The 12,757-nt window shown below is 51.6% G+C and overlaps 1 protein-coding gene across 2 annotated transcripts in view; it reads right to left on the bottom strand.

The window, feature by feature from the left end:
* The window catches only part of LAMA5 (laminin subunit alpha 5), a 166,182-nt gene that overhangs the window by 13,460 nt on the left and 139,965 nt on the right, over window positions 1–12,757 (bottom strand). For both annotated transcript variants that reach the window (XM_038369253.2, XM_043496168.1), the window contains exons 55-68: window positions 12,317–12,471; window positions 11,280–11,421; window positions 10,649–10,751; window positions 10,345–10,458; window positions 9,906–10,085; window positions 9,304–9,446; window positions 7,828–8,013; window positions 6,889–7,025; window positions 4,769–4,922; window positions 3,873–4,006; window positions 3,506–3,668; window positions 2,460–2,591; window positions 1,511–1,662; window positions 774–906 (exon numbers count right to left, since the gene is read on the bottom strand). In XM_038369253.2, the coding sequence (XP_038225181.1) occupies window positions 774–906; window positions 1,511–1,662; window positions 2,460–2,591; window positions 3,506–3,668; window positions 3,873–4,006; window positions 4,769–4,922; window positions 6,889–7,025; window positions 7,828–8,013; window positions 9,304–9,446; window positions 9,906–10,085; window positions 10,345–10,458; window positions 10,649–10,751; window positions 11,280–11,421; window positions 12,317–12,471 (2,028 nt within the window). The remainder of the gene's footprint in view (window positions 1–773; window positions 907–1,510; window positions 1,663–2,459; window positions 2,592–3,505; window positions 3,669–3,872; window positions 4,007–4,768; window positions 4,923–6,888; window positions 7,026–7,827; window positions 8,014–9,303; window positions 9,447–9,905; window positions 10,086–10,344; window positions 10,459–10,648; window positions 10,752–11,279; window positions 11,422–12,316; window positions 12,472–12,757) is intronic.

The raw sequence follows: 12,757 nt of genomic DNA, 5'->3' as shown, positions 1-12,757 counted from the left end.
AGGAAAACGCAATCACAGGGCGTTTCTCCATTTTACAAGTGAGCCAGGCAGCCACAGCAAGTCGATCCGTGCCTCAGTTTCCCAATCAGTAAAATGGGGATAACAGCACTGCCCTTCCTCCCAAGGGGGCTGTGAGGATAAATACAGTAAAGGCTGTGCAGTGCTCAGGCCTGGTCTACACGTAAACATTATTTGACTTGGCTACGCTGGTCAGGGGTGCGAAGAACCTTCTCTCTCTCACCACCGTAGCTATGCCGGCCTAACCCCCAGTGCAGACACAGCTCTGTTGACAATGGAACCCTTCCACTGCATAGCAACCGACAGTCTGGGAGGTGGCGTTCCTGACACTGGGGGCCAGGTAAGTACCACAGATACGGGGAGGAGGGGATGTGTGAACGTCACACATGGTGGTGTGCGTTTCCTAACGGTTTACTCTGCACTGGCCCTAACTGCAAAGAGCTGCTCTGACTTGCCTCCGGGCTAGGTCTCTGCACTGAATGCTCAGTGGGGTACTTGTTTTATGGCAATGTAAGCGAGAGGAGAATCGCGCCTTTAATGCCGCGAGGCAGACGGCTCCGAGATCACGCTCATGGCTCCAAGATCACGGCTCCGCAGTGTTTCCTTTGGATCCTTTCTACAGCTGCAGGCTGCATCTCCTCCTGGAGATACCGGGTCAGGCAGCACGCATTGACGCAGACTGCCTTGCACCTGACCCCTAGGGGCAGTGGAGAGAATTACCCAGCACAGTACCAGGACAGAAGTGCCCCACTTACCAGGAGGTCCGAGGTGCACCCATAGCTCACTCCAACTGTATTCATGCGTTTTAGGTCAACGTATTTGCCGAGCGCCTTCAGGCCCTTCATGCAGCCCCGGACTGAACCTCCTTTGGGGAAGATGGCCTTCAAACTGAAATGGGGGGAAGGGGGCTGTGTTAACAGGCCTGTGTCACGCAGGAGTGACTAATGGCTTCAGACTAATGGCTCCTTCCAGCCTTGATATCTATGACCAAACAGACCTGGCTCCAAGGGGAAATGTTTTACTCTGGGGCCGGGGAGATGTATGGCACCTGGAGCATGTGTCAGCTCCAAGTAGGGTGACCATATGTCCATGGATGACCTCGTGCAAAGGGCAACAGGTTAGTTAAGTCACTGGAAATAAATAGGATGCAACTAAGAGCCCAACCTGCTTCCCCTCTGCAAGGAGCCCTGGTCCTATCCATTACCAGGAAGAGACTTCTGCCTCATTTACAGGAGGAGAATACAAATCTCTGAGCTGGCTCGATGGCTCGGACAGGGCAGGCAGTCACCTAGGTATAGTGGCTAGCACACGAATGGCTGTGGGGCTGAGCAGTTACATGTGTCTGGGGAGGGGGCAGGAAAGGTTACGGTACCCATCACATGAATCTTCACGGAAGGATACTGAAGCAAAATCAGGAGAAAAACCTTTTCCTCCCTTCAAAAAGCAACCCTGCTCCCTTCAATGACTCCCCCCGGCAGGCTACGACTGTCACCTCTCGGGCAGCAGGTGCAGAGGGACGCCCCCCAGGTAGTAGGAAACGGCATTCTCCAGGGAGTTCTCATGCTCCACCATGAAGATGGTGTGTCGCTCCAGCCGCACTAAGATGCGCTTCTTGGAACTCATGGTGAGGAGGAAAATCTGGATCTGGAGTCAAAGAGGAAAATGATAAATAATAAACCCTCGGGGTAAGGGTTTATCCACAATGGAGCAGCACACGAGAATGAGTCAGCCCCACAGCGCCAGGACAGTGTCCCAGAGCCTGCAGGACTTGGTCTGTCCTGCACCGAGCATCTATGTACCAGGAGCCCCGTCCACGCCATGGGAGAAACAGTGCCAACAAGTGCCACGCTTACGCTTTGGGTTTCCATAGTGAAGCACTGGCCAGCAAGGCGAGGATGAGTCCCTAGGAGAGAGAAAGCCCCAGGAGGGTGCGGAGAATCTCTGGCAAGCAGAGCTCCCAGATGACTGCTAAGGGGATGGATTAGCACAGCCAACCTGTGCTGCACTACCCAGCTGCTTTGCACTGCTGCAGCCTTTCCTGCAACAAGGTTGCAAATGCAGGCAGTGCCTGCACCAAGACAGACAGTGCCTTGGGCATCCCCTAGCCTGAGCTTCACCGTGTTTACCCCTTCTGGAGCCTGTGATTACATCCCTCGTCCTCACACAAGGAGGCTGGACGAGCAGGTCACCCAAGCCCTTGGCCAGTGCTGTGCCATCAGCGAACGGCGAGGGAGAAAAGCAAGCAGCAGGCTCTGCTGTGAGTGGACACTGGGGAACTGAGAAGGTCTCCTCCAAATGGCCAGGTGTGGTCCAGCTGGATCAGGCCAGGCACCTCCTGCTGCTGCCAGGCCCCCCACTTCTAGATCCCAGGCAGAGATTGCTCGTCTAGGAGCCCAGGGAAACACCAACCCTGGGGTGGAGCATCTCCTGCCCTGAATTACCGCTTTGTTCGTGGTGCTGCTGACGGTGAGAGACATGGGGTCACTGCTGGATGCTGCCATCTCAAGGCCTTCCTTGAAGTCATAGTAAAGCACCAGCTTTCCATCCCGAACAGCCAGACACAGGAACTGGCCCTGTGAGGAAGGTAAGACAAGTCCAACTCAGTCTCTTGGTGCACTGAGGTGACAGTTCCCCCAGCAAGGGATCACAGTGTTTGGAACCAGAGTGCCATCATCACTCAGTGCTGATAGGAAAGGAATGATCCAGGGCCCGATCCTGAGCCCAGCCTCCCTTTCAGCACCTGGGATTTGTGGGAGAAAGCCACCATAGCCAGAGTCTGCACCAAAAACCCTTTTGGGTGTGTGGGGAGTTGGGCAGGTAACTGTGCAACTGCAGCAGAATCTCAGGGACTTTGTCGCCACATAGTAACCCACAGAGCACAAAACGGAAAGGCAGGCGGAGCTGGCAACACCCACCTCCCAGCGGCAAAGCCAGCCCCGCCTCTGGCTAGGAGGAAACATGGTCTGGCTCTTCAGAAGGGGAGTCCGTCCGGTACAGCGCACAGACAGGTGGCAGGGCTCAATGCTCCCTGGGCAGGGCTCCCAGGGACTTTCTGCTCCTAAAAGCAGCTTTTTTTATGATTGAAATGAAAACATCCCCTTTGCCAGCTGGCTGTGTTGGGCCTGGAACCTCCGGTGGCTTTTGAAGCACCTTGCAAACATATGGCTCCCCAAAAGCCCTTTGCCTTGCTCCGAATCCTGTGAAAACTCTCGTCCTCTTGCAGTGCTTTTGCACCTTCTTGTGCCGAGTGTTTGTCCTATGACGTCACGTCTGCCAGAGCTGCAAATTCCTTCAAGCAAGGGCTTTGTCTTTTTAGCACCATTTCTGGGCTCCTAGGGCCTGAACCAACCCCCGCGGACCACAATGTGAATTGGTTCATGCCTTAGACAGAATAATGAGATTCAGATGCCCCCGTTCTGTTGACTCACTCAGTGTATGTGAACCCCCCAGAGATGAACAAAGGGACAAATGCAGGAGGGGAACCTGCCTGATGCTCCAAGAAGAAGAGAATCCCGTTGTAAGAGACCACACGAATTTCCTGTTCAAAGCGCTTGGTCGAGCCGATCTGGCTCTCAAATTTGATTTCTGCGTAGCCAGTACCATCGAAGTAGGAGCCATCGGTCAGCCAGGGATCTCCTGTGGATTTGGACCTGAACAAGGAGAGAGAAAGAAAAGGGGTTACAGGCTTTTAGGGGTGGGGAAGAACTTTCAACAAAAATTACTACAGTCAAACTCAGTCGAAGGTTTAATTGAAAGTCACCCCCTCCCCGGTGACTATCTCGGCGCCCTTCTAAGCTCTGGAGGGACAGGAGACGTTCCCACCATGCTGAAGGCAGTGCAGTGAGTTCTCGTACCTTGCACAGGGTTTGTCAGCAGCTGTGTCCAGGTGGAAGGTGCGCTGGAAGTTGTATAGACTCACCACCTCCTCATTCAGCGTATCCATCTCGATGCAGCCCCGGTAACTGGGGTAGCGCAGCGTCACTGGAGGCTGAAGAAGAATGTCACTGTCTACGGCTACACAATTTTAGGGTTAGTTTAATCTAGCAGGGCAGATCGTGCCTTCCTGAGCGTTCAGCTCTCACTTTAACGTAGGGGAACCAAACTACTAACAGGCAAAGAAAGCAAATGCCTCCGAACAATGCTAGGTATTAAATGGAATGAGCTTATAACAAATGCCGAGATTCAGCAGAGAGCTCAACAACCCCTTATCTCTAATATTATCCAGAAAAGATGGAAACACCTGGGTCACGTGATAAGGATGAAGCCAGAGCACCTGCCATGGCAGATGTGCTTCTGGGCAGCTGGGGGAACATGTACATAGGGCTGACCAAAAGAATCCCCCCATCCAACAGTATTTAGAGAAAGAAATCTTATGGGACTTCACAACAGAGGACAGGCTCAGAGCGGCTCAGGACAGAATGGTACAGAGCCACCTTTGTTTACTTGATAGCTACCTTCCAAACATGAGTGCAGCCCCCTGCAGTTTGTGCCACTCACAAGGGGTAGAGAGGGAGCCAGAGCTGTATCTGACCCAGGGAACCAGTGCTCAGTGGGAACATACCCACACAGACCCAGGCCTGTGAAGCCAGGGAGCAAGGGGGAGGAACAGAGGGAAAAGGCTCTTTGTGGTATCGCAAATCCTAGTCCAGTGGAGACACAAATGTGCCCACAGGTGTAAACAGAGTCAACTGAGGATCAAAGAATCTAGGAACCCCATCTCCGCCCGCTCTGCTGCATTAGCCCATCTCACCGTGAAGCTGGTGGGGTAGCCCCCCACATAGAAGACCACGTTGTGTGGCTCGAGGTTGAGCAACCCCTGCTCTCCTTTGGCTATGCTGTCTCCTTTCGTCTCGTGCAAGGTTTGCTTCTCCACGGTCACAGACATGTGTCCATACTGCAGGATCCTGCCCCCCCAGATCACACAGTCAGTACAAGGGGACGAGAGAGCCAGGTAGAGGGGGAGTCCCCCTCCACACCCAAACCTCCCCCTCAGCTCTATCCGACAGCATGAGACTCACCATACTGAGCCCCTGCAGAGAATGGGGTGAATTCTCCCTGGGTGAGCCCAGGGACTGCAGTGCACTTAAACTGGAGCATCTCAGCATAGTCAGCAAATTACAGCAGCTCCAATGGGCTTTAAAGCCTGTACCCATGAGGTGAAATGCTCATCTGGGGGGAGGCAGGCTCCCATAGTGGAGCTAGGCACAAGAGTTGCCTCATTGCCCAGGAAGGCGTTTCTCTGCTCTCCCTTCCCCAGCACCTGCAGGATCTGATTAGTGCCAAGCACTCCATTAGGCATGTGTGCGCGTATGGGGGGGGGGGGGGGGGGAGAACAGGACAGATGGACACAGAGATGGGGAGTTGTATTCTGGTTCTTTCGGGTGAAATTTTATCCTAAAGTCCTGGACACCTTTCAAAGTCCCATGGCACCGCTAGGCCGTGTATGTAATAGTGCCACCTGCAGGCTTACGGTGGACTGGGACCCTACCCTCTGATTAAATCCTGACTCTGCATTACATGCCACATGCCAACATTTCTTCTGTGTCCACTGGATGCGGGGTCGTTCTTCCCTTCCTGCACACTGTTAACCAGCTGCTGCATTTCGCCCTGGAGGTGGCTGCGTTTTAGTGAAGGGAGCCCTGTGGTATCCTTTACTCATCTCACCGGGGAGAGGAGAAGTTTAAGTAATGTGTGACTGTAAGGCTGAAAGATACCGTGACCCAAAACTTCCTAATGTCCGCCGGCAAAGGGGCACAGAGAGGATGTAGAGAGGTTACAAGTATCTACCGAGTCCAGCTCATACATTCTAGTTCACCAAAGAGGGCCATGTGAGGTCTCTAATAAAAGCTTGTATCATACTGATCCTCGTAACTGTTGTGACATGAATGTGTGGATGATACTTAAGGAGTTGTGTATATGTACTGACAGGCTGTCACCAACCAGACGTGAAAAACTGGTGTCCCGTCAGACCAGAGATGTTTATCCATCTATTCATTGAAATGTAAGCCAAGTATTGCCTCATTCCCAATCCCCAGCCTGAGCTAAATGCAGATGAAAGACATTTAACAGGAAGAGAAGAATAGCAGGGAGGAGAGAGCCTTTTCTGGGGGTGCACTTCCAAGGTTTACTGGATTGTAACTGGGAGAAAAGGAGAACACCCTCTTATCCTGCACCTAGGAAGTAAACAGACAGCGCATTTACATTTATTAAAATGGGACCACAACAGCCTTGGTTGGAAACGCTGCACAAGGCTTTGGGTGAGATGAAGACTGCTTTAGACAGAAGATTAACCTGTTACGTTAAATTTAGTCTCTAGAAAGTGCATGTTGATTTTGTTTTATATGCAACACTTCTGTTTCCATTATCCTTCCTCACTGGAATATTTGAATCTCGGTTAATAAACTTATTCTTGTTTTCACTACAAATATATCTCAGCGCTGTGGGGCTGTACACAGGGCTGATCCTGAGCTGAATCATACAAGCTGGTGTGTACGCTGTTCAGTGGTATTTCTGAGAGTGTTCAGTGGAGAAGGGACTGGACTACAGAGGAACACTTCAAAGGGGCTCAGGGACTGGGGTACACCTATTGTTAACCTGGAAGGCAAAGTAAAGGCTGGCATAGTTGGAAGATTGTTTGGGTGGCCAACAGACAGGAGCTGTCAGGGAGTTGGCACCCAGTTAAGCAGTAGGAAGTGTCCCTCTTGCTGAAGCCCGGGATGGGGGAGCGGGTAACAAGGTGATTCACTTTGAGATGCGAATGCAAAATTACTCTCTCGCCCTCTCGCTTCCACTTTGCAAAGTCTCCCTCTGCTGCTTTTGTTTCTTCTCTAGCTCAGCTGGCTATGCGAGCGGCTTGTGTGGATTTTGTACCTGTTGATGCTGATTGCAGCAAACTGCTCTCCGATCTCTTCGTCAACTGTTAAATAGGTCGGTTCTTCATCCCCAAGTTTATAGATCCATTGCACCTTGCGGTCTTTGAGTACGATACCCATGTAGTCTCCTTTGGCCTGAATGCACAGAGCAAACAATCCAAAGGGTTTGCAGCGAACCCATCCCAAAAAGGGGAAATCATTGAGGGAGTTTAAAGTGATGCTCTCAGGGCAAGTCAGCTCTCAGGATTTTTACAGCTGAGTGCAAAGTCTTCCAGGGGATTATTGGAGGCCTACCTCCAACCAAATGACACAACATACAAACCAGATACTCTCCCCCCTCAAAAAAACAAAAACACTCAAGTGCATGCAGAGCCCAGCACCTGCACATCACAGGGATGCACCATTGCAAGGGCTAGGATCAAAGCAACGTGGTGTTCATGTCGCAGTGGGAATGTGCGTGGCTGGAGGCTCACTGTTACCTTCACACACAGCCCAGTGGCTCTCCTGTAAATGAGCAGCATCTAGTCCTGGGGGCAACGTGGCCCAGGCAATTGCTGTCTCCTACCATACTCTCCCAGGACCTCTGTGAGGGGACAGCAGCCTCTGTGCTCTGCCCAGAGGAGGGTTTTGTCCCCTCTCCTCTCAGTTTGAATTCAATAATGTTTGACAGTAACAGTGGACACCCTGCTCCCACTATCAGTGCCTGAAACCTTTACAAACAGTAGGGAGAAGCTGGGTGAATGGAGACAGCTGGCTTAGATATTCACTGGCTGAATGCAGCATATAAGATTTTCCTGACATGAGACTTTCCCACCCCATCCAGAGCTCTGCACCAACATCCATCGCACACTTGTTCCCCATCTGGATCACCCCGCCCAAGCTCTGCCTGCTGCACAGGTCCCTCTCCCGCTCCTGTACTTGTACGGGCAGCTCTCACCTCTTTATTGCCCAGGTACAATACGAACTGTCCCGCGTCGGCTCCATCCTGACGCCGCTGCCTGGGTTTGGGCTCCGGGTTCTGGATGTAGAACTTGAGGGAGGTGTAGGCGGACAAATCCTGCAGGTCGCTGGGGGTCCGGACCTGGATGCCCGAGGTGCCGTTGAACTTCACTGGTACCTTCACCTAGGAGGTGGAGAAATCAAAGCCAGGCTGACAGAAGCAGCTCATGCAGCCTGACTCCTCATTTACGAGGACAGCATTTGCTACCAGCCCAGGGAGAGTCCAGTTTAGGGTACGTCTGCACTGCAATGAAAAACCTGCAGCATTGAGTCTCAGAGCCCAGGTCAGCTGACTTGGGCTTGCGGGCCTCAGGGTGCGAGGCTAAAAATTTCAGTGGAGATGGTCAGATTCAGGCGAGAGCCTGCGCTCTGAGACCCTTCCCTCCTTACAGGATCTCAAAAGCTGGGCTCCAGCCCGAGCCCAAACATCTACACTGCAATTTTACAGCCCCCCACCCCAGCCCAAGCCCCGCGAGCCCGGGCCAGCCGTGGGTCTTTTCTTGCACTGTATACTGACGCTTAGATGCAGAGGGCAGGTGATTTTTTCGTTCACTTGCAGAACAGATCAAGAAAAAAAAAATTCACTTTAAGTCAACCTAAAACTAAAAACTGTTGAATTTTTGGGTGAACCAAAAAGTTGAAAAAGACCCTGTATGTAGATTAGAACAAAATTTTTTTTAAACAAAATTTTATTTAAAAATCATTTGAGATTTTTTGATGCAAATGTCAGATAAAAAAATTGAAATGTTTTCTTTCAAAACTGTCAAAATGAAACATTTTGGAGGGATTGTTTTTTGTTTGTTTCTCTTTGGCCCAGAACTAGGTCAGTGAATTTGACAAGTTCTCAAAATGTTTCAGTTGACCTGAATCTGCATTGTTTGGGGGCGGGGGGAAGCTTTGCCTGAAATCTTTTGCCCAGCTGTACTTAGAAAGCCAAGATTTAACCATGACAAAATACTTTTATGGAGGCTCTGAAGGGGAGATCCATAAAGACCATGTGGAGCCTGCTGCAGATTTGGAAGGGACAGGGGAGAGCACAAAGTATATAATCAAGACTCTGAATCATTCTTCCCTACCCCCTCAAATGGATCCCCCCAATATCTGGACTTCAGAGCAATCCCTGCTCACCCGCCATTTCCACAGCCTTGAAAATCAGTTTTTAAAACTGCTCTACGTGATGCCAAAAGAGAACAAAGTTTCAGCATGCACTGCCTTCCTACAAAATCAGTCAACCTGCTTTGGCCAATCAAGACCCAAACCAAACTCAGGGGCTCCCATGAAGCCTTGTGGAAAGCAGCCTAAGGGAGGTTCGCTCAGTGCCTGCCTCTGCTAATTAGAGCCACGAGGGGTTCACCTTCAGAGCTGCCGCCCATCAGCACTCTCACATATACAGCCCTCTGCTGCAAGCCCCTACCTTGCTAGCAGCATTTCTGGCCTGCGTGATCAGCTGGCGGATTCGCACGATGTTCTCGGACACAGTGGAGTTCTTATTCCTCCTGTTCTCCAGGCCACTCAGCTTCTCCAGCAGCAGTGGAATGGTGCTTTCCAGGTTCGACACTGGCGGGCGTGTTTCAGGGAGGCAAAGGGGAGCAGGGGATAATGATCAGTGGGATGGAAAGGGATCCTACACTCAGTTATCAGGGGGCGCAAGCCAAAGAAACGGACACAGCGCAGCCATCACAGGGAGCGAAGCAGCGGCTGATGTGTATATCTCTCCTCTCTTGCAGGACTTGCTGGCAGCATTAACAAAAGTGGCTTTTAAAAACACAGCTGAAAAGTGCATCCAAGCACTTAATAAGAACATCCACAGCCTGCCCCAGTGGATGACCTGGACTTTGTGAAGAGAGGAAATAAGAGGAGGAGGACACACAACAGCCTCCCTTTAAACTTGTCAGCAGGGAACAACAGAGACAGAGCAGCACTTAGATACCACAGTGAAGTGCTTCATGATGACAGCAGTGTCCCTGTCCTTTATCCCCAGCACACTTTCCACGGCTAATCCCCCCCTTCACATACCAGACTTCTTGGCGTCTTGAACTGCCTGGTTTAACTCTTCATTTTTAAGGCCTCCATACTGGTCTTTCCACTCATCCAGGTTCTTCTTCATGTTGCTCAATGTATCTTCCACCCTGGCAACCGTGTCGTTGGCTGCTGCAGCTGCAGCTTTGGCATTCTGAATAATTGCCGTGGTGTTATCTTTGAAAGGAAAGGAGACAAGTCTCGTAAACTCAGCAAAGAGCACAAGGGAGGGCAGAGCTCCTTGCTTATGACTGGAGTCAGAAAAACTTAACCAATACATAGGGTCAGGTATATCCCTGCAAGGTCACTGGATGGGCAAACCACTGGCTACCTACGATGACTATAGACTGCCCTGTGGGTTAGAAGGGACTACAGCTAAGCTTTTCTCTTGTGATGTGCAGAGCTCTTGTCTAGAAGAAGCTGCCTACAGACAAACCTTGGTCCTTGTCCAGCATGTTCTGCACAGATCGCAGCTGGTTCAGGAGCTGCTCCTTCTTCTCTCGGAGATCGGTCAGTTTGTCCTTGGCTTCCTGCAATGTCCCTTTAATAGCTGGAATTAGACATATACAACACGTTAGGTGTTTGTACATCTATCGCTCCTCCAAAGCACATCACACACCATCGCTTCCACCTCTCCCTTCCTCCCCCACCCCCACCCAGACACACACAATACTTTCTATCTTTCCCAAACAGAAGACTTTCCCTGGAACACTTGTGTCCACTGCTGGCCCCTCTCTTACCCCCATTGAGTTTCCTCTGCTCCCTCTTCACGGCTTGCTCCAGGGCACTGCTATTCTTCTTCAGCTCTTTAGATAGGGCACCAAGATCTCCCGATACAACACTCTACAAACACACAAGACACCTCCTCACTAACTGTCGGGGCCTGGTATCAAGTGGTTCAGCAGCTGAGCCCTAGGGTTGGAAGAGGACTTCAAGTCCCCATTCCCCAGTCTCAGCAAAGGCTAAATGATAGGCAAATAGCCAATGTTGGTCAGAAAGCATCTGCACCACCTTCAGGCAAGTGTTTTGCTGGGAAGAGGTGTGTGTTTGCATGCATGGGGAGGGGTAACAGAGAAGAGAAATTGAGATACCAGATTCCAAAGTCAATAAGGCACATCACTTAACGGCTCGCTGCCTCAATTTCCCCATCTGGCAAGGTAGAGATGGGAACAGCTGTCTCACTGCAGTAAGGTCCGGCTGAGCCGATTAGTGTTTGCAAAGCACAGAGATCTCAGATGGAAGGGGTGACAGGAGTGTCGTATATCAGCAAAAAGAGCTGCAGCGTGGCCAGGGAAGCAAAGGGCACCGGGCCAGCTCATTGGAGCCAGGATTTTGCAAGGGTTTGTGTGGCCCTGAAGGGAAATTGCATACTCTCAAAGCTTCACCGGCTGCCTCATCGGCGTCTTTGGCTGCCCTCTCAGCATTCTTCACAGCCTTGATGATGCTGGCATACGCATTGGAGGCATTGACTGCTCGCTGGATAAACCCATCCTGGTTTGCGCCCTGGATGCTGCTGCATTTGAAGACAAATAAATAGAGTTCACTGCCAGAAGCCCAGCAGAGCGCCAGGGGCCAGGTCCAGGCACAGGCAACACACATCACTCTCCCGGGCTCCCCACTTTGAGACCCCCTGTACGTGGGGTTTTCAGAGCAGCATGCACTCACAACTGGCTTCCCCATACTTCCCCAAATTTCCCACTCCCGCCCGCCCCACTCCTGGGTCCAGAGATCTGCAGTGCCTAGTACATTTTGAATCCCCAGCAGTGCTGGCACCTAGCTCTGAGAGAGAAGCCCTTCCATGATCCACAGCAGGAAACAGTGGGGTGGGAGTGAGGGAGGATCAGAGTGCAGAGTGGAAGAGACAGAGAACCAATGAAACAGCACTAATAATGAATGACAAGCAGCATTCAGACATCGATTGGGTCTGAGGTCACTTGATCACATCCTGAAGACATGATGTGTTCTAGACTCAAATTCGTCCCATTAATGGGTGTCACCGCCACATCCTGCGCACTTAGGGAACAGGTACCAGCACGGTCCTTACCCATATACTTTCTCCATCACACGCTGGTTTGCTACCAGAGGGATGTCGGTGAGTACTGGGCTACAGGTAATCCATCAATTCTTACATGTAAACATTATCCCAAGATGAATTTCAAAGCAGGGACTTCAGCAATCTTCAGATCCCTCCGAGTGCCCCATGGACCACACATCACCACTTGTTTACACAAGCAGCCAGAGTCCCTCTAGCAACTGTGCTGGAGAGCAAGATGCTGAGCAGAATCAGTGGAGTTACCCCATGGCTGGCTCAGCATCCTTGATCCAGGCAGGAAGGAGAAGTGGAGCAGACCACGAGAGTTCTGGGCCCACAGAGGCCGGGGTGAAGCTGGGACAGCGAGGGATGTTACCTGGAAAGGTTCCGAGCAAGTTCATCCAGGAGCCTAGCGTGCTCCTCAGCTTCTTCGACGACTGGGATCTTACTGCTGGCGGGAGAAAACTTCTTCACCCGCTCTGTCAGGGGGTACCTGGCTCCGTCCAGCCGGGCGGCTAGCTTCTCATACTCCTGCAGGAGGACACGCCCACAAGGGGCATTCACCAACCTTGCCAGCTCCTCACTTCTGCAGCTGGACACACACCCAGGAGGGAGAGACACATTCCGGGGGGCTGGCAGGTGACCAGCACATGGCTGATTTTCTATTGCTAGCGCCATGCCCTTCATCCACACCACCATTCTTCCTCCACCCTTCCCCACAGCTATTGCCAACTCCACCAACACCCTTCCTCACCCCCACTGCCTTGTCCCTCTTGCTATCGGTGGCACACTTTAGCCCATCTGACACACCTTGACC

This window comes from Dermochelys coriacea, chromosome 13, assembly GCF_009764565.3.
Source record: "Dermochelys coriacea isolate rDerCor1 chromosome 13, rDerCor1.pri.v4, whole genome shotgun sequence".
Classification (NCBI taxonomy): Eukaryota; Metazoa; Chordata; order Testudines; family Dermochelyidae; genus Dermochelys; species Dermochelys coriacea.
Note: the sequence above shows the minus strand (reverse complement) of the source record. Positions and strands in the feature narration are given on the sequence as shown.